The 18,763-nt window shown below is 37.7% G+C and overlaps 1 protein-coding gene across 1 annotated transcript in view; it reads left to right on the top strand.

Annotated features, from left to right (window-relative positions):
* The window catches only part of LOC129249172 (neural cell adhesion molecule 1), a 203,246-nt gene that overhangs the window by 85,998 nt on the left and 98,485 nt on the right, over positions 1–18,763 (top strand). Inside the window, exon 3 of the mRNA XM_054888838.1 lies at positions 14,973–15,090. Within this exon, the coding sequence (XP_054744813.1) occupies positions 14,973–15,090 (118 nt within the window). The remainder of the gene's footprint in view (positions 1–14,972; positions 15,091–18,763) is intronic.

Raw genomic sequence — 18,763 nt, 5'->3', positions numbered from 1 at the left:
ACTTTTTACCGCATTAATTGCCGTTTAACTCTGCGTCTGGTAAAATGCTGCTTAGACGCTTGTTCATTCCATAGGCTTACCCAGTTTCATTCAATTAGAATCTACCCAATTTTTTCATCAAATTAAAACATATCAACTTTTCCTTACATTCTCCGTGTACGAGTAATAACCATTTTGGCATGGCCCACTCAAAACTCTTACGGCTCTCTGACTACTGTGCCGCTTCACTGCCTGCTTAAGGGCCCATAAGCTACGCTACATATCAGCTGGCTTGATGGCTGACTGCCCTGACGCTACAGCGGCGAAAGTATGCAAATGCATGAATGTACGCCGACGAACATTTAGCCGGCCGAAAAACGAATGGCTTAAGGTGTCGTTGAAGGCAAGAAGGGAGGAACAACGATGACGCGACATCAAGGCAGGCAAGCATGCAGCTATAGAAGCAGCTGCGTGCATGAAGTCGGCCGAGCGGATTGCGAATTGACGGGAACATGGGAAAATGTGAATGTGTGAGATGCTACGCTTGCAATATTGCTGGCTTTCGAGTATAGTGAGTATTTGGCCACGTGTGTGTGTGTGTGTGTGTGTGTGTGCTAGCGTAACGCCTACGGCGTATACTAGTACTGCTTGGCATTACAGTTGCTCTGGCTGTGTTTAGCTGTTGTTATTCTCTCCACTGCAGTGGGCATTTGATTGTGTTGCTTGTTTCTTATTGTTGGCCGTACTGTTGCTGTTGCTGAGTTTTACGCTAAGTGTGTAACAACTTAATTGCATGTAAATCCTAAGTTGTTAACCCAATTCGCTACTTCCACCCGGTCTATGAAAGCTAAGTTGCAACAATAGCAATAATAACTAAACAAAGGCAAAACTGAATGGAGTGCAACAAAAATAATGAAAGCATACAATGGTATGCATGCAACAGCAACAAATAACGCAAGTCTACAAAAAATAATAACAACAACAAGCATGTTACATTAACTTAATAATAGTTCTTAGAAGGCAAAGTCGTTCTTCGCCTGCTGTCGTTCTTAAGTTCACAACGCCAAACAAATTTATATGTAGGTATACGCGAATGTGTTTGTATGTAATATAGGTGTGTATGTATATAACAATGTGAGTTCAGACATTTCGGTTTAGTTTCCATTTCATTGCATATGTGCCAAGGCATTCGCGTTTGAGTAGTTTGACACTTGAACAATGCGTAAACAAAGTAAAGGAAATAAAATAAAAAAGGCGACCGAAAAAGAGATAATGCTTTAGAATTTATAGTAAATATTTTCCGAATCCAATTGTTGCATTAGTTAGGAATTGTCGTGTTCGCTCTTTTTATTATAATTTCGATCGATTCTCGACGGTTTCTTCTTCGACCTTGTTGATTCCTCAACTAACCCTTTTAGACCTTTAATATCTAAAAATATTATATTATATTGTATATAATACTTGTATAAATAATTGGCGTTTACACATTTTATTGCTTGTTTGATGTTGTTTCACAAATGGAGGGACCCACAGTTTTAAGGCGATTCCGAATGGCAGATGACTTGTTTTTATGAGGAGCTTTTTCATGGCAGGAATACGTTTGCCATTGCCTGCCGCGGGGCGACCGCTATTTGAAACAACTTTTTCTTTCATTTATTTGGTGTTTCGCGCACGGAGATTACAACCTGTGCACCTCACCAATTCGTAAAAATGAAAAATTTAATGTACGCGAGTTGGCAAAGAAATGTAAGATCAGGAAACTGCTTGCATCATCAAAAACAAGGCCAAATTTTGCGTTGCGGAACACTGATGTCGATCCGAAGAGAAAAAGGAGTATGCTAGTTAGGTTTCCTTGCGCGGAAAACCTTAATGAAAATAAAAACACGGTAATTTACTAAGTGCGGTGCGTCCGCCTTTATTAGATGTCCGAATTAAACTCAAAATCTTTACAAAAATTACTTAACTCTACACCTACGAATAACTTAATTCTACAGGAAGACGTTGCTCAAGCCAGACGCTACGTAGCTATTATTTATTTTCCCAAGTTTGAATTAGTAAGAATTTTATTGCAAAAAGAATTGACAACGATATTGTGAAACAGTAAACGCTTCCGCTTGAGGGTTTGCGCTACTGCTGAGTGAGTTAATTGTAAAAAGATGATTGTACGATTGTACGGTAGGCAAAATATATTGTGTGTTAACTTGCTAAAGCACAAAGGTGATAAATTGTGCTGGGAATGGCTTGTGAACGCACAAAATAAAGACATTCCTTTGTCAGGCACACTTATAAGGAGCAAAGCTAAGGAAATTTCAGTGGAACTCCACCATTAAGTGCATCATCCATCAATATGATGTCAACAGCTTTACCGAAAAGGTACCATATTTGATTGAATGATTTGATTTACGAAACATCTATAATGCAGATGAGACTGACTTATTTTTCCCGGCATTACCTGATGAAGCATTTGCATTAAAAGGTGAAAAATGCACAGATGGAAAAATGGCTAAGGACAGGCTCACGATTTTACACTGCGTCAATATGGCTGGAGAAAGAGAACGCCCTTTTGTCATTCAGAAAATCTGCAAGGCCTCGCGCATTTCGCAACATAAATTTGAACAATTCACCCGTTACGTGGCGTTAAAACAAAAAGGCTTGGATGGTATCTGATTTAATGACAGATTTTATCGTGCGGTTCGATAGAAAAATGCAACTTTCACAACGGAGCGTCGTTCTATTTCAAGATAATGCGGCTTCCCATCCTCGTGATCTAAAACTGAAAAATGTGAAAGCTATTTATCTCCCAACAAACACAGTAGCATTTTGTCAGCCCTTTGACCAAGGTCAAATATCATGTAGAGGGTGGTTAAGTTTAAAGGGCCGGTGTTGATTTTGAATAAAGTACAATTTTTTTGGGAAATTATTGTCATTTCTCTTTATTATGATAATATTGGTATGGCTCAATTACGTAAGGAACAAAATATCGGCCAAATGACCGCCTCGGCGGCACACCTCCATTTGATCATCCAAATTTTCGATGACGCTGAGGCATAATTGAGGTTCTATGCCGTTATTGTGCCGAATTATCTCATCTTCTAGCTCTTGAATTGTTGCTGGCTTATCGACGTACACCTTTTCTTTCAAATAACCCCAATCAAAGAAGTCCAACGGTGTCGTTGACGTTTAGGTGTGGTTCACATTCAACATCGGCCCTCGAAATTTAACCACCCTTTATAAATCGTTATTTTTAAAACACACTTTGTTTCGGATGGAAGAGACAAATTCTGCTATGGAATTGTTAAAATCAATCAATTTATTAGATGTTGTTTATTTCATACACAAAGCGTAGGAGCAAGTGAGTCCACAGACAATACAAAATTGTTTCATTAAAGCTGGGTTTTGGGAAAACAGATATGCCCAATAATAATAGCGGTTGGACCGCAGAAGATGAGCTACCGCTATTAGCATTTGCTCAGTTCTCCAACGTTATTAATCGAGTTCAGTGCGAAATCCAAGTTGACATGATTGACTATCTTAATTTACATAATAAAATATTTATTAATGATGAAGATTTGGAAAATATATGTACTGAAGTGATAACTGTTGCCCAAGAATCGTTGGCCATCTCGCCTGAAGATGAAATAGAAAATGAGATTGACGACAAGTTAACTTCCCATAAAGAGGTTTATTTAGAGAAAAGAAAACTAAAAGCTTCTTCTCTAAAACACAATGACTTTAAGGGTGTTGAACTGCTTACTGATGGTAATGCAAATACTTCTTCAAAATGTTTAAATACAGATGTTTGTCCATTTTAGCGTCAATAAAAAAGATGTTTCCTACTCCAGATGCTGATATGCATCCCCAAACTATTGCATTTCCTCCTCCATGCTTGACGGCAGGAATACGATTTTTTTCATTTTGTTCTGTATTTCCCTTCCGCCAATATTTTGGAGGGCCATCTGATCCGGAAACATTAAACTTCGACTCACCATTGTAGGGCCTGCAGCGAGCCAGTCTGCTATGATAACCAGCTTTATGCAGGAAATTAAATATTGTTTGTGGGCTTATTTTTTATGCAAAAACTCTTGAATATTTCGGCATAGTATTGTGGAGGTTATTTTGGTATTTTGCGCGACTCATGCTACTACATGGTGGGCCATATAGCGTTTGCTTTTCGAACCACTTATTTTATTGAGAATGGGAACACAAATGACATGTCAAATGTGTTCATAATGGGACGCTATACGCTTGAACAAAATTGGGAAATATTGAAAACCTATTTCCAAAGTGGTGAGTCTTTTTCTTTTTTTCAGATTTTCATATCGGTGGCTACGTCAATAAGCAAAATTGTCGGATTTGGGGCTCAGAAAATCCACAATCCGTTACTGTAGAGAAGCAAATGCATCCACAACGAGTCACTGTTTAGTGCGATTTTTGGTCTGGCGGCATCATCGGGCCATTTTTTTCGAAAATGAGCGAGGAGCCGCGGTTACAGTAAATGGCGATCGTTACCGTGGCATGCGAGTTGTTTCCAAAAATTGAAGAGGATGACATGGACGACATTTGCTTTCAACAGGACGGTGCAACTTGTCACACTGCCAAAGTTACACTCGAACTTTTGGCTACCGTTTTTGAAAACCGAATAATCAGCCGAAATTCCGATATCAATTGGCCGCCTCGGAGCTGTGATTTAAGCCCGTTGGACTATTTTTTGTGGGGAGCCGTTAAGGACAAATGTCATGCGAACCATCCAGAGACGACTGATGCTTATAAACACGAAATAGAAGTTGCCATTCATGAAATTGGAGCTCAAACAATCGAAAATGTGCTTAAAAATTGGGTTGATCGAATGGCCTACTGTAAAGCCAGTCGTAGCAGTCACTTGAACGATATTATTTTTCATTCATAAATGACAATGTTCAATCTTCAAAATAAAAAAAAAAGTTTGAAAAAATATGAATTCGTTTTTTTTTTTTTTATAGCCGATTCTAAAAGCAAATTTTACATGGTCCACCCTATATATTGCGTTCCGCACAGGAAATTAATATTTTTCGTCTTGCGGCTTGGTGATTATTAGCTTCCAATTTACCAGTATTAACGCAATTAGCAATAATACTTTGCACCGTAGAATGCCAATATGTTTTGCCGATTTCGCGCAGAGACTTCTTTTCCATGCACAATTTAATAACAATTTTACGCATTTCTAATGGTAAGTCGGCACTTCGTCGCATTTTATCACTTTCCATCGAGATATTACGCGCAACTGAAACTGAATCGGCGATAAAGACTAAGAAAATCCAATCTTATTTCGTTTTCAGCAATATGAGTTGAAAAAAAAACACAAATGATTTTTACTGTTACTTTTGCACCAACAATATCATGAGCTGAAAGTGTAAGAATAAATTGCTACGTCTGCCTGCTTTCTTGGGAACCCTTCAGTGTGAATTGAAATAACGTAAATTTTGTTGTCAGCAATTCATTAGGAATGTAACATTCTTACAGTGACCCAAAAGAAATATATTGTCACAGGAAATATTTTGCGTAAAGCTAAAGTTTTTTACGTACCACTGTATGTAGTAGTTCGTACCTTAATTGCGTTTTTGCTGCTTTATAAAAATTAAAAAAAAAACTAGAACTTTCCACTTATGATTTAAGTCGACGCCGTGAACACCAATGTTTATGTTTCTCCCTTGAAACGATAAAGTCCTTTCAAAAAAAGTTTTTACCACATTTTACTTTATTTTATAAAAGCTTACTTACATAGATAGATAACCAAATTCATCGTTTAAGCGAAAAGAGCAAAATATTTGGTTCTTCTGCTGAAAATACACTTGCCAACATAAAATCATTTCAATTTGCAGCATTGGAAGTGATTCTTCAGTTATAACAGGTGGCACAAAATTAATCATCCAATTTAGTTTTTATTTTTTTGAGTAACACTTTTACGGATTAAAATACCATTCAGAGTTATTTTTACTTTTTCGTGCTCCATTGCTTATCTGCTTCAATATTGAGCTGTTTAGCTCACAAGTGTCAGATATGATTGACGTGCGACGCCATTTGCAAAAGTTAGAAATCTTCCGATAAGGTGATTTATTTTGCGCCACCTTACTTACAACTGCTTTCTATTTATTCGACTAATTAACAAATAATAAATTCCGATATTTACATTCAGTTGTTCTACAGAAATTTCATTCAAACTTCGTCAACACAAATACGCTAACAAATGATTCATTTGCAACCTCCCTGTGCTATCTAACTCACTGCTAATGGTTTCAAATGAACGAGACTTTATCAATAAAACGGTCCGCGGATCACATATGGCAAAAATATATTTTTTGTTGGATGGTAGGACTGCTATAAGCTTACATGGCAAATTTCAGCGGGATATGTCACATAGTTTGTTTTCTGTGCTACTGTAAACAAGTCAAGCTCGAGTGTGTTTTTCGAATTTAACGATGGAAATTCAAGTTGAACAAAGAATTTGTTTGAAATTTTGTTATTCCAACAAAATTTCGGCTTCAGACGCCTTAAAAATGTTGCAGACAACCTATGGGGGCTCTGCTCTATCGCGTGCACGTGTTTTCCAGTGGTACAAATCGTTCAAAGAGGGCCGTACATCAACCCAAAAAACCACGCCAAAGTCGTTGAAAAATTAAGGTAATGCTGACTGTTTTTTCGATTACGAAGGTGTGGTGCACTCGGAGTTCCTTCCGCAAGGCCGATCGGTTAACGTTGAATATTATTTAGACGTTTTAAAGCGTTAGCGCGAGAACATTCGTCTTAAAAGGAAGGAATTGTGGGACAACAAGTCATGGTTCTTGCATCACGATAATGCACCAGTTCACACATCACGTCTTGTTCGCGATTATTTGAACAAAAATAATGTTAATATCGTTCCGCAAGCACCGTATTCGCCTGATATGGCTCCATGTGACTTTTTCCTGTTTCCCAAGCTCAAGTTGCCGCTCCGTGAATAACATTTTGAGACAATTGAAGTCATAAAAGAGAATTCGAAGAAGGAACTGAAATCCATACTGAAATCGGCCTTCCAGAAATGCTATGATGATTGGAAAAAACGTAAGCATATGTGTATCGCCTCCAATGGTGATTACTTTGAAGGAGATAAAATAAAAATTGAACAATAATTAACCGTTTGTGTTTTATTAAATCAGTCTCGTTCATATTTGAGCAGAAGCTACTTTTTAGGCTCGTGAGTTGAGCTTGTGTGAAAGAGTAAACTTTTGTTCTAGGCAATTTGTTGTTGTATATTAATTTTTCCTTAACTTTACTCTTTTACTTCTTTAATCCAGGACCTGTGAAAATCCTTAGTAAGTGATATTTTTACGAAAAAAAGGTCTGCTTAAATACATTCACTGAATAAATTCCAAATATTCAAAAATGTTTACTCAATGCTTTGGTGCTATTTTATGAAAAAGTAATTTGATTCCAAATTTATTGGATACATTTTGTGGCGCGTTAATTGGAATTGAAAATTACTACCGCTTGGTCATTTGACAATCGTAAATCGAATAGAATTTTACACCTAAAATGAAAACTCAATTTGCAATGATTTGATTAACACCCAAATGAAAGGCCGAAGAGTTACTAACTGCAAGGGTTGAATTCAGTTGGCACGTGTGGCCTTCATCACATTTGCATTTCGAGTAGACGAAAAGAATGAAAGGTTTCAATGTGCAGTCAAAGGAAAATAATAATGTGTATACGTATAAATATATGTACATATATATTATATACATATAAGAGTGAGGCACAAGTATGAATAAGGCAAAGCTCAGAATTTTAGTCCCAAAGAACTGCATAGTGGAAGTTTAAGAAAAAAATCGCATAGTCGTAGAAATAACCACCTGCACATGCAATCAACGTGAAAAAATACACCAATATTGACAAATTTTGACTATTAATATATTTACTTTGTAATTTCAATTATTCTTGTATAAAAATATAGTTAATACTGCAAGAGAAACCATATGAAACAAAGTTTCAATCTGTGTATCTAATTTGTAAGAGTGCGGCAAGTTTTCATCAAAATTTTTACTCAGAGCTTACGAAAAAATATCATTTCAACTAAGGAATTTCAATTTCTAAGTAGGTCAAAAATCACTGCGATTTTTGAGAATTTTTTTTGGTCGCGGTCTTGTATTAAGTTGGGGATAAGTTAGTAACGTTTTTAACGAAGACTTTTATTTAAACAAAAAGCATTACCTATATCAATAAGTTAATCAATTATATATTCACTGTTGCTGTTTACAATCTCTTCATACCTCTCAATCATTTTGTTGATGCTCTTCTGCCAAAAATCGTCTGGTCTGGTGTCAAAGAAGTTTTTGAGCCAGTTTTAAAGGGCCTCTTTGTTATCGAAGGTAACGCCCTTCATACGGTTTGACAGTGAGCGGAAAAGATGATAATCGGTCGGTGCCAGGTCCGGAAAATACGGCAGATGCTGAAGCACCTCCCGTTCGAGCAGTTGGAGTGCGGCTTTGACGACTTGTACAACATGGGGCCTGGCGTTGTCGTGAAGGAATATGGTTTGACCATGTCGATCAAGTTTTTTCAGTCGAATAGCCTCGTTCACCCGATGTAGCTGGGCAATGTAGATCTCCTTGTTGATCGTGGCATTCTTTTTGAGCATTTCCCAGGGCACCATGCCCTACAGTCGCACCAAACACATATCATGATCTTCTTTGGATGAAGATCTGGATTGACTCGCGGCTTTGGTGTATCTCCTGGAGCCACCCACTCCTTTCTTTTTCTTTGTTTCATTTTGATGTATACACACCATTTCTCATCTCCCGTAACGATTCGATACTAGAAGCACTGTTTATGACAGCGTGTAGCTCGATAACGGGCGAGATGCTGAGAAGCAAGTGGAAGGCGACTGTGTTTGTGTTTTTGTTGAGCTCGTGAGGGACCCAGGCTTCCAAGTTTTCAGTAAATCCCATTGAATGAAGTTCATTGAGAATCGTTTTATGATATCAGTTAATTTTTTCCTCCAATGCACCACTGATTTGGTGACCGTTCCCCTTCAAAAGTGATTTGAGACATTTTTCATCGAAATCGGAAGGCTTTCCGCTGCGGGACGTATCATCGACGTCAAAGTAGCCATTTTCGAACTTTGCAAACCATTTTCGTGCTGTAGACTCGCCTATGACCCCTTCTCCCCCATACACGTCGCAAATCTCCCGGGCTGCTTCAGTAGCTTTTGGACTTCGATGAAAAACAAAGAAGCGCAGATGTCGAAAATGTTGTTTTTTGCCTCCTGTGAATTCCATTTCTAAATCTCAAAACTAATAAGAAATTAAATAACTCAAAAATATAATACAATTAACATGGTTTTGTAGAGCAGAAAGGATTCTATCAAATGAATACTCCCCCTTTGCCAAACAGCAAGCAAATCATTGTAAAATTTAAACGCTACGAACTTATTCCCCAAACGAATATGTACATTTTTATGGAAGAGAACACCCAATACCTTTAACAGAGAAAATGCCAAAATTCAATGCGATTTTTGAACTACTTGAAACTTGCACTTTATTATATCACAAATCACGAGAATACAAAACTGCATACTGCATTTTATTTAAATTTCGAAACTTTGCTGCAGATGGATTTTGTTGTAGTATGAACTATATATTTATAAAAAAATAATTCAAATTATATTATTAATTGAAAATAAATAAATAAATAGTCAAAACTTATCAATATGTGGTGTACACTTTATTTTTGCGCTTGTGTGCAAATTTTTATATATAAATTTAATATAAACCAAAACAAAAAATTAATAATAATAACTCTAAAATTTTCAGCCCGAACTTTGCCCCCAATTTTTATTGTTTTAGTTTTACGCTGGTTTCGAAGGCCAGATGGGTTTTATTAGAATGCTTTCCATGGCACTCCTATATCCTACTGGGACAATTTTCCGCACCATTTGATGTTTCATGCCACCACCACTCATGCCACTTAATGTCATGTAAAATGTCCTTACGTTCGTTTTGCGGCTGAGACGAAAAGTTGCATCGCCTGCACTACAACATGTGGCGTTGGCTTATATTTCGGTTTATATTATTTTCAGTAAATTGTGTGGTGTTGTGCTCTCACGCGTTTCCATTTACTTTTGTAAACTTTATATCAAAAGAGAGAAATTTGATTTGCGTTCGGATGTACTGAAACAGGCATGGAATATTGGAGGCATGCCACTACTTTTTGGTCATGATTCGATAATTAAAAGTTGTGTAAGTTGCGACTGAGGAAATCTGACACTCCTTTATCTGCACTTGTAAGTAAGAAGACTGGGAGGTAGGGAGAATTAGATGCGAGTTTGTTCTCTTTTGAGGAAGAATACTGAACTGGTATGAAAAGTCCGTATAGAAATAATTTCATAATCTTGATTGATAAATTTAATGTTGAAAATTGTATATTGCATCAGACTTAAAGTTATTTCATGTGCATGGCAATTTATTTTCGATAAGTGAAACTACTTTATCCGATAACCTTCTACTTAAAAAAGTAAAAGTAGAATGGAATTACAGTTTATAAGCTTCTAATAAAATATTTTATATACCTGCAATTTCAAACACTTCCGCAATAATTGTTAAAATTTGTATCAATATTAGCAAATCTCAAATTAAATGGATTGTCTAGGGAAAGTTTGTGATTTCTAATTTTTACAATAACAAAATCGTTTAACTTGCGATATAAAATATAATAGTTAATTTTTGACCAACCTTAAATATTTTTTTTATAAAATACATACAAACATTTGTTCTAGTAGCATTATTGCTTTTAGTAAGGGAGCCAATAGGCGGCCGCCGTAGCCGAATGGGTTGGTGCGTGACTACCATTCGGAATTCACAGAGAGAAGGTTGGTTCGAATCTCGGTCAAACACCAAAATTAAGAAAAACATTTTTCTAATAGCGGTCGCCCGTCGGCAGCCAATGGCAAACCTCCGAGTGTATTTCTGCCATGAAAAAGCTCCTCATAGAAATATCTGCCGTTCGGAGTCGGCTTGAAACTGTAGGTCCCTCCATTTGTGGAAAAACATGAAGACGCACACCACAAATAGGAGGAGGAGTTCGGCCAAACACCCAAAAAGGGTGTACGCGCCAATTATATATATACATTAGGCCGGGTCGATTTGTGGGGAAGCAAAAAAATCGCCCATTGCTCTGTGAAAATCATATTCTAGGGATCAAAATAAGAAACTTTGCCGAAGGAACCATACCTCTAAAACGAATTCTGATGTCCCCCAATTTGGGTCGAACTTTTAGTGTCTTTTGTGGGGAGGCAAAAAAATCGCCCATTGAAAATTACATTCTAGGGATCATAATAAGAATCTTTGCCGAAGGAACCATACCTCTAAAACGAATTCTGATGTCCCCCAATTTGGCAACAATGCTTGGCATGCGTATGCTTCGTAAGTGTTTTTTGTTGCTACGTCATGGGAATGAGTTTCTCAAGAAACTTGAAACGAAAAAGTGCATGTTTAACTGAGTAAAGTGGTTCAAGAAGAGATGAGATTCGGTAGATGACGATGAACGTTAAAAAGCTCTCATAATGCTCTTGCACCGATGCGGATTAAACTGTCTGACCACGACAGTGCGCTAGCCCATTTATCGATCAAGAATTTTTGGCAAAGCAATGCACTCCAATACTGCCACACTTACCCCATAGCCACGATGTCGCTCACTGCAATTTTAATTTATCTCCAAAAGGAGCTGGCTCCCCCGCGGATTTCACCCTTGTGGCACACGAGAAATCCGGGAAACTGTTCGTTGTGATTAGGTGAAAGCAAAAGCCATATGAGCATTACATAATCATAGCTAGTTGGATAAAGCAATTTTAGGGAAACTTGGAAAATAACAGCTGATGTACCATGTAAAACCATTCTAGGCTACTGCGTACTGTACTTTTGGACAGAATGTAAAATTATTTATTTAGTGTATACTGGCCGACAAAGTAACATTAAGCGCCTTTTTAAACACACATACAAATGTATGAATTCTAGACTTAATATTTCGAAGGCACAATAACGTAGGAGAGAAAAGAAATCACTTCTACGGCCATTTGCGTTTCATTTTTCACTTAATGTCTTTTTATACTTTTTTATATCCCCCTGTAATATTAATATAAAAAAAAGAGGTTGTCTGTAAAGTCGGTTTACTGACGATAGTTTAACGTGACAACGTCATAAGAAAATACTGATGGAATGGTTGCAATTTTCAATACAAAATTTTAATTTTATTTGTTTGATAGATATTTTGTATGGATAAAGAGGAGGAGGTAAATGAAATTGCAATGGAATAGGTCAAGTTACATTTACACAAACGTGCAAAATGACGAAACATTTATCAAATTCATGAAAGATATCTTCAATTTCGATTGTGCATCAGACGTTAATAAGTCAACAACACTAAGAGGCACCATCATCGATTTGCCTTTTTCAAGACACTTTAAACTCGAAACACTCCCTTTCATTTCCTACTTTTTCTATCATCGTCCTATTCTCAACAGAGAAATGGTTCATTACCATGCACACAGGAAGAAGGCATATGCAAATACAAGTATGTGAATTTATATATATATACCTACATATGCGCATATACATACATATATATGCTCACTCAAGTAGGACAGAGCCAGATGTCGAACGTTGCCGTTCGTTTGCTTTGTTTGCTTTGTCGTTCGATCCGCGCTTTCGCTTGCAGTTCATTCAAGGTAACGGCAATGAGCAAGGTAACGACAAATGAGCAAGGTAACACTAATGAGGAAGGTAACGACACATTTTTTCGTGCGTGCAGCCTGTTAAATCGAATTATAAGACGTTATCACGTCAAAAAAAGAAAAAATTATACATCTCAAAAAAGAGTAGTCATCAGTTTTCAAGCCGATTGTGACTCCTTGTGATGAATCTAAGCTTCATCGAAAGTATTAATTTGGTTTATAAGCTCCAATTCACGACCTTCTTCTTCTCCCTACAAATAGGTATACAAAAACTCGAGTGAACACTCGACGCGCCTTGGTCGGTATGCTACTTTTACTGATCTTAGATATGCCAAGGCGATCTTGGAGGATGTTAAAATGTACTCAAGTGATACTCTATTCAATTCTGCAATTGGTATATTTTTTAAGTGCTCATCTTTCATCCAAGAGACGACACAAACAAATCACCCCTCTACCATATTGAAATCCATTTGTTGTTGTTGTAGCAGCAGAAACATTCCTCAAACATGTACAGAAATACTACTGGCCCAAGCCCTTTCTGTAACGTAGAACGTAGACTATCAAGGTTTGATGTCTGGTGTCTCTTCCTACTTAGATGCTTAGAGAAAAACTGAATCATGGCATGAAATTCACTTTTACTACAAAGTAGATGTTTTTTACCCAACCAACTTGTCTATTCAGCAATATCTCACAGGTGAATGAACTGATTCCACTTAGACTTACAGAGTACTTATGCTACATATGCCTCTAATCCTTTCTGTGGGCAGATTAACGAATTTCTTAAAACGTGGGAACAGAATAACGTGAAACAGAAGAGTTTCCGATAAGCGACTTTCGCTCAACAGAGGAAGCTTACGACGTTTAACTGGTTACTTTACAGGCCACTGTAGCCTGAGATATCTCTTAAGCCAATTTTGTCTCTCTGAGATAATCATCTGTTGGTTCTCTGAAATAGACGCTCTCTATTCAGAGCACATGCTTTGGGAGAGCCCTGCACTGCACAGAAAAAGGCTACAAAACCTTGGTGGTATCGCCGTGCATTCTTATAAATTATGGAACGATGAACCTCGGAATGGATTTGAAGTAAGTACAGAGTCCGGCACTCGAAGTGTAACAAATTGAAAAGCCCATATATGTAGTTTGGAAAATTACTTTTTTCAATTAAAAAAATATGGGAAAATAATACGAAATTAGGAATCAATTTACTTTTGCTCGATCCACATTTTGCCTTGACTGTGGCCTTGAAACGGTTCAGAAATAAATCGCAAGCTGCCCGAATGTGACTTGCAGGTATTTTGCCCCACTCGCGGACAAGCGAGCTTTGAGAGAGTGGTGAATCTTTTAGTTCTTAGAATAATCCATCGGATTTGCGTCTGGTGAATTTGAGAACCATTGTGTGGACTTTATGAAGTTCGAAACGTTGTTTTTAGCCATTTTTCGCTCACTCGAGCTTCGTGAGACGGTGCCGAGTTCTGTTGGAACGTCCATGGTCTGCCACCGAAATGTTTGTCTCCCCACGGCTTCAAAGCAACCTCCGGAATACTTTTCCGATAATATTTCGCATTTATCTTGACGCTTTGGAGAGCGCCCATCAACGTTGTCACAGCCAGTGATCATTCGACGGTAACAAATTCGTGAATGGTGACGCGGATGTTGAAAAAAAGTATCCACATTACCTTCAATCGTGTTTTGAACCCTTTGAACTTTTGACCATTTAGACCCCTTTTCCACCCACTCCTGACTTTGCTTACAGAGCTCGGGGTCATAATATAATATTTAGATTTCGTCACCAATGACTACCCGATTCCTTAAATCTCTACCATAAGTGCCAGATACCAAATACTCGAAGACCGACTTTTAAAGTCCGCCACTGATTTCTATGACGCGACTAAAAAAATTCCCCTTGCGAAGAACGCGCATAAACCACAAACCAAAATTCTACCGATTTCAAGCTTCGTTCCACTTTCCCGACACATGTTTATGAACGGCGCTAGTCTCCGAGTTTTAACTAAATTCCCGAAATTCAATTACCGCACCTCGTCTACGCAAATGTGCTTAAAGATGTGGGTGTATTTATATCCATTGAAGAAATATACATTTATAGTCATTATGTAATCTGCTTGTGTGTAGACAAACCATTCTACGCCATTTCACTACTGCCTGACCTTTTCCATAAACTCGATTTTTTTTCCTTTTCTTATATATCAGCATTTCATTTTTAATTCTCTCTTTATTTTTTTTACTATATTTGCAGCTTTGATGTGCGCGATAAAGTGAATAACGACCAACCGCGACATTGGTCAGCGCCGGAGGTGTTCGGTTCTCGTGCCAAATTTCACATCGATTCACAGCCGGCAACGTTGGAAATTAAGGTAAGTTGGTTAGCCAGCAGGCCGGCGCACGGCAGTGGCTTGTCACTTTTTAAATAAATGAGTGATAATAAATATTTTTCCAAGCAAAATGTTGAATGTGCGAGAATACATTGCCGACGTACTAACGAAATTGCTGACAGAGCGAGAAGTTGCTGAGAGAGGGGCGCTTTATTGGGCGTGGATGAGCTACCGGCGATTTAGCGGGGAACTTTTATTCAAGTGGGTGACGGTCTCTTGCGATACTCCACCTCAACCAAGCTACGAATGGATTGGGTAGAGTAGTGAAAGTGAAATATGTTCGGTCATTGTGTTGTTTACGCGGTTAATTTTGAAAATCGGCATAAAATACCGCCAAGTAGGGATTAAAAAGTAGGTTCTTAATAGGTATAAATATGTGTGTGTGTGTGAATTTCACTGCAGGGTTGGTGATTAAAACATGCGCACAATCTAAAGTACTTACAAACTGCACCAGGCTAGAGAGGGGAGTAATTTCAAGTGGCGCGGCGCGCCATGAAATATGCGCGACATGCAAAAATAATTGCCTTTAATCTTGATTATTTATTAAGCGCTTAAAAATCTTGCCTTTGCCTACAGCGAAATTTTGAAGTGGTCTTAAATTTGACTTTCATGATTTAAAGGTCGCCAATATTTACTTATAAATATGAGAAGTACTAATTGCAAACACTTTGAAGGTGATATTGGAAGACTTTTATGAATTATGTTTTAAGTGTTGAAAAATTTGTTTAATTGAACGTAATCAAATTAATTAGGAGTTAATTACTATGATAAAATAAATTCTTCTATTAAATGTGCACCTAAATTGCAGGAAAAGCAGGTAGTAATTAAGTTATTTTAAAAATTTCCACTTTGAAAAGGTTTAATACAGTTGACGTACGCTGGCGATTTGACATTGCTGACCTAAATAACGGAATGGAAGATGGGACTAATACTGAACACAGGTCAAAATTATTTTGTCTCTAGAACCGACTTGAGTTCAACTTAACGTTAATAGTTTTTCTCTTTAAAGCTTAAACCAACCAACATCACTGTGAAAGGTGATTGTAAGAAAAGCTGTCCTTTACAGGGCTGTAATTATTGGGATACATGCGATTAGTGCAAGAGTCCCACAAAATGACTTTTATAGAAGTTGTCAGGAATATGAGCTAGAAAGGCAAACCAAAACTAATGGACTCAGAATTTTTCACGGCCTTGGTGGTGAAACCAAATGAAAGATATTACAGTTGCTAAGACTGACACATTGCTTTGGATAGGAGCGGACACTTGCTTTATGTGCTATAATAAAGAGATTTTAACATTATCTTAATTAGGGGCCTGTTAAGGTTGAAAATTGGATGGTCTCACGGAAGAACTCTTTTTCGGACTATAGGCTGATCCTCTTCGAAATCGATTTCGTTCGGCAAACCTTGATACCTCGCAGGAATCCTAAGAGAACTGATTGTTCTCTTTTCCACAGGGTTTTCTGCAAGAAGCTGAACAAGAGTAAGTTTTTGACTACCACTAGGGAACAAATGGACTTGCAAGTTAGACACTTGGAGGGATCCTATCAGACTGCCTTTAAAGTGGACTGTCCAGTTTCATTTAGCAAGAAAGACGTTCCTCCTTGGTGGAGTAAGACGCTGACTGACTTGAAAGAGAAGGTTAGGAGAGTCTTCAACAAATGTTATCAAATAAGGAACTTCCAAGATTACCGAGTAATTCTGAAAGAGTATAAAAAAGGCATCAGAGTCAATTGTCACTGCTCTAAACAGGCTGTGGGTAGAAAGTCTTATCTACCTCTGGATCTCGTCCCTGCTTGGAAGTAGGGAAATAAATGCTGTGGCGGGGTGGGCTAGAATCACTAGGTTCGTGCATAGAGGTACACCGCAGTGCAGCATCCTCTCGCCTCTCCTTTGGCTAGTAGCTATGGATGAAGTTGTAACTCGCCTAAACAGGGGAGGAGTGAGCGTGGTAGCATATGCTGATGACTTGGTTCTAATGGTTTCAGGACCCTTTCCATCAGTTGGGAAAGCCTGCGAAGCTAGCGCTACGTAAATTGTAGCTTTTATAATAATTTTATTGTTATGTAAGCATTTATAAAGCAGGAAATAAATTTTTGAGAACGGGAAAAACCCGAAAAGAACAAAATAAGGAGTTTTACATATTGTGTGACGGGAAGATCGAATTGTGGAAGTGGAAGAGATTTAAAAAAAAAAAACATCTTTTTAAATGAAATCAATTAGCATTGCCATAATTGCGGAAAAAATGTTTCCAAATGCCTCTACATTCCACCGCTGAGTTGAAAAAGAGAAGTCTTTCCCGAAATGGAAATCAAAGTTTATTTCTCTCTAATGTAACCTGGTAGCTCTGCTAGTCATGCAAGATTTAATAAAGAGTCTACATAAAATATCGCTGTTACCCATTCGAGCCTAAAAGTGTTAGACCTGTATGCAAGGACTAAAAATGACAGTAGGTTAAATTAAATTCGAAGCAAGTGTTATCATGGGATATGTAAACTTCTTATTCAGGCACCAGAAACCTAAGAAACACGCCCAGGGTACTATAATTTTGTTCACATCACGGTTGTATTCAACAGAAAAAAAGGAGAACTATCGATATCGATAACTATAATTTGACAGCTGAGAATGGCAAGCTGCATTGACATTTCTGTTCAGTGAAGTTTAGTAAGTCATCAACGAATGGTTTAACGCCAGAACAGTGTGGAAATTGACTTTGAAAAAAAAAAAAACAAAATAATAATAATAAATCCGTTCGCAAAGTTCATAAAGAGAAGTGTTGCAGAAGACGCCGAAACGTCGAGTTGTCGTCGATCTCAAATTGCTGGCCATTGTTCTTCGACTACGTGGAAAATTTTACGTATGGGTCTTCGCTTATGTGCCTATAAAATACAGTTCGGGCAAAAATTGAAGCCAAATGATGATCGTTTGCGTCGAACTGCCAAGTATTGCGTTAACTTATCTAAAATTCAGTCCGGTCCGAATTTAGCACTAAAATATTTATGAAAAAGCATTTACCGTCTGTGCCAGAAAAAAGGAAGTATAAAAGTATAAAAGATATATATTTGAACTTTTTTTACATGAAAGTATGCAAAAAACTACGAGTCGCAATTACTCAATAAGCCGTGTAGTCTTTATCGTTGTCTTCTTCATGCTTTGAACCAGCTTTTCTGCGTAGCTCGTCGACTAGTCGAGAGGACTAGATTTTGCGAAGTTGAAGCACGAGTTGGCCTTCCGGCATGATACGTTTTCATAGTTCTTCACACATTTTCAATTGGGTTGGCGTCTGTGGACTGGGAAGGCCAGTCCAATACTGTGACGCCATTTTCTTGTTTTGTTGTTTCTCAATGGGTTTTCTGGGAGCAGTGGCTTTGATGATGTTGGACGGTATGCTCGCCTCCTTCAGTCGACGTTCGATGGAGTTGCTACTCACATCTATTCCCTTTTTAGCAGGAACTGGTCGTGCTTGGCGTAGTCACAAAGAAGGGATCCGCTTAAAAAGTTGGACTATTACTTTATCCTGCTTTTTTGTCGTCACTCGCTTCAAGCAACGCTCGGAAAAGTCATCAATATTTTTGTACTTCTTAAACCGCTGATTCCACATCACAACAACAACAAACTTATCTAGTATTTATCAATGATAAACTTTGATTGAGGTT

The sequence above is a fragment of the Anastrepha obliqua genome, chromosome 5 (assembly GCF_027943255.1).
Source record: "Anastrepha obliqua isolate idAnaObli1 chromosome 5, idAnaObli1_1.0, whole genome shotgun sequence".
NCBI classification, from domain to species: domain Eukaryota; kingdom Metazoa; phylum Arthropoda; class Insecta; order Diptera; family Tephritidae; genus Anastrepha; species Anastrepha obliqua.
The sequence above is the reverse complement of the archived record's forward strand: the minus strand, read 5'-3'. Positions and strand labels throughout refer to the sequence as shown.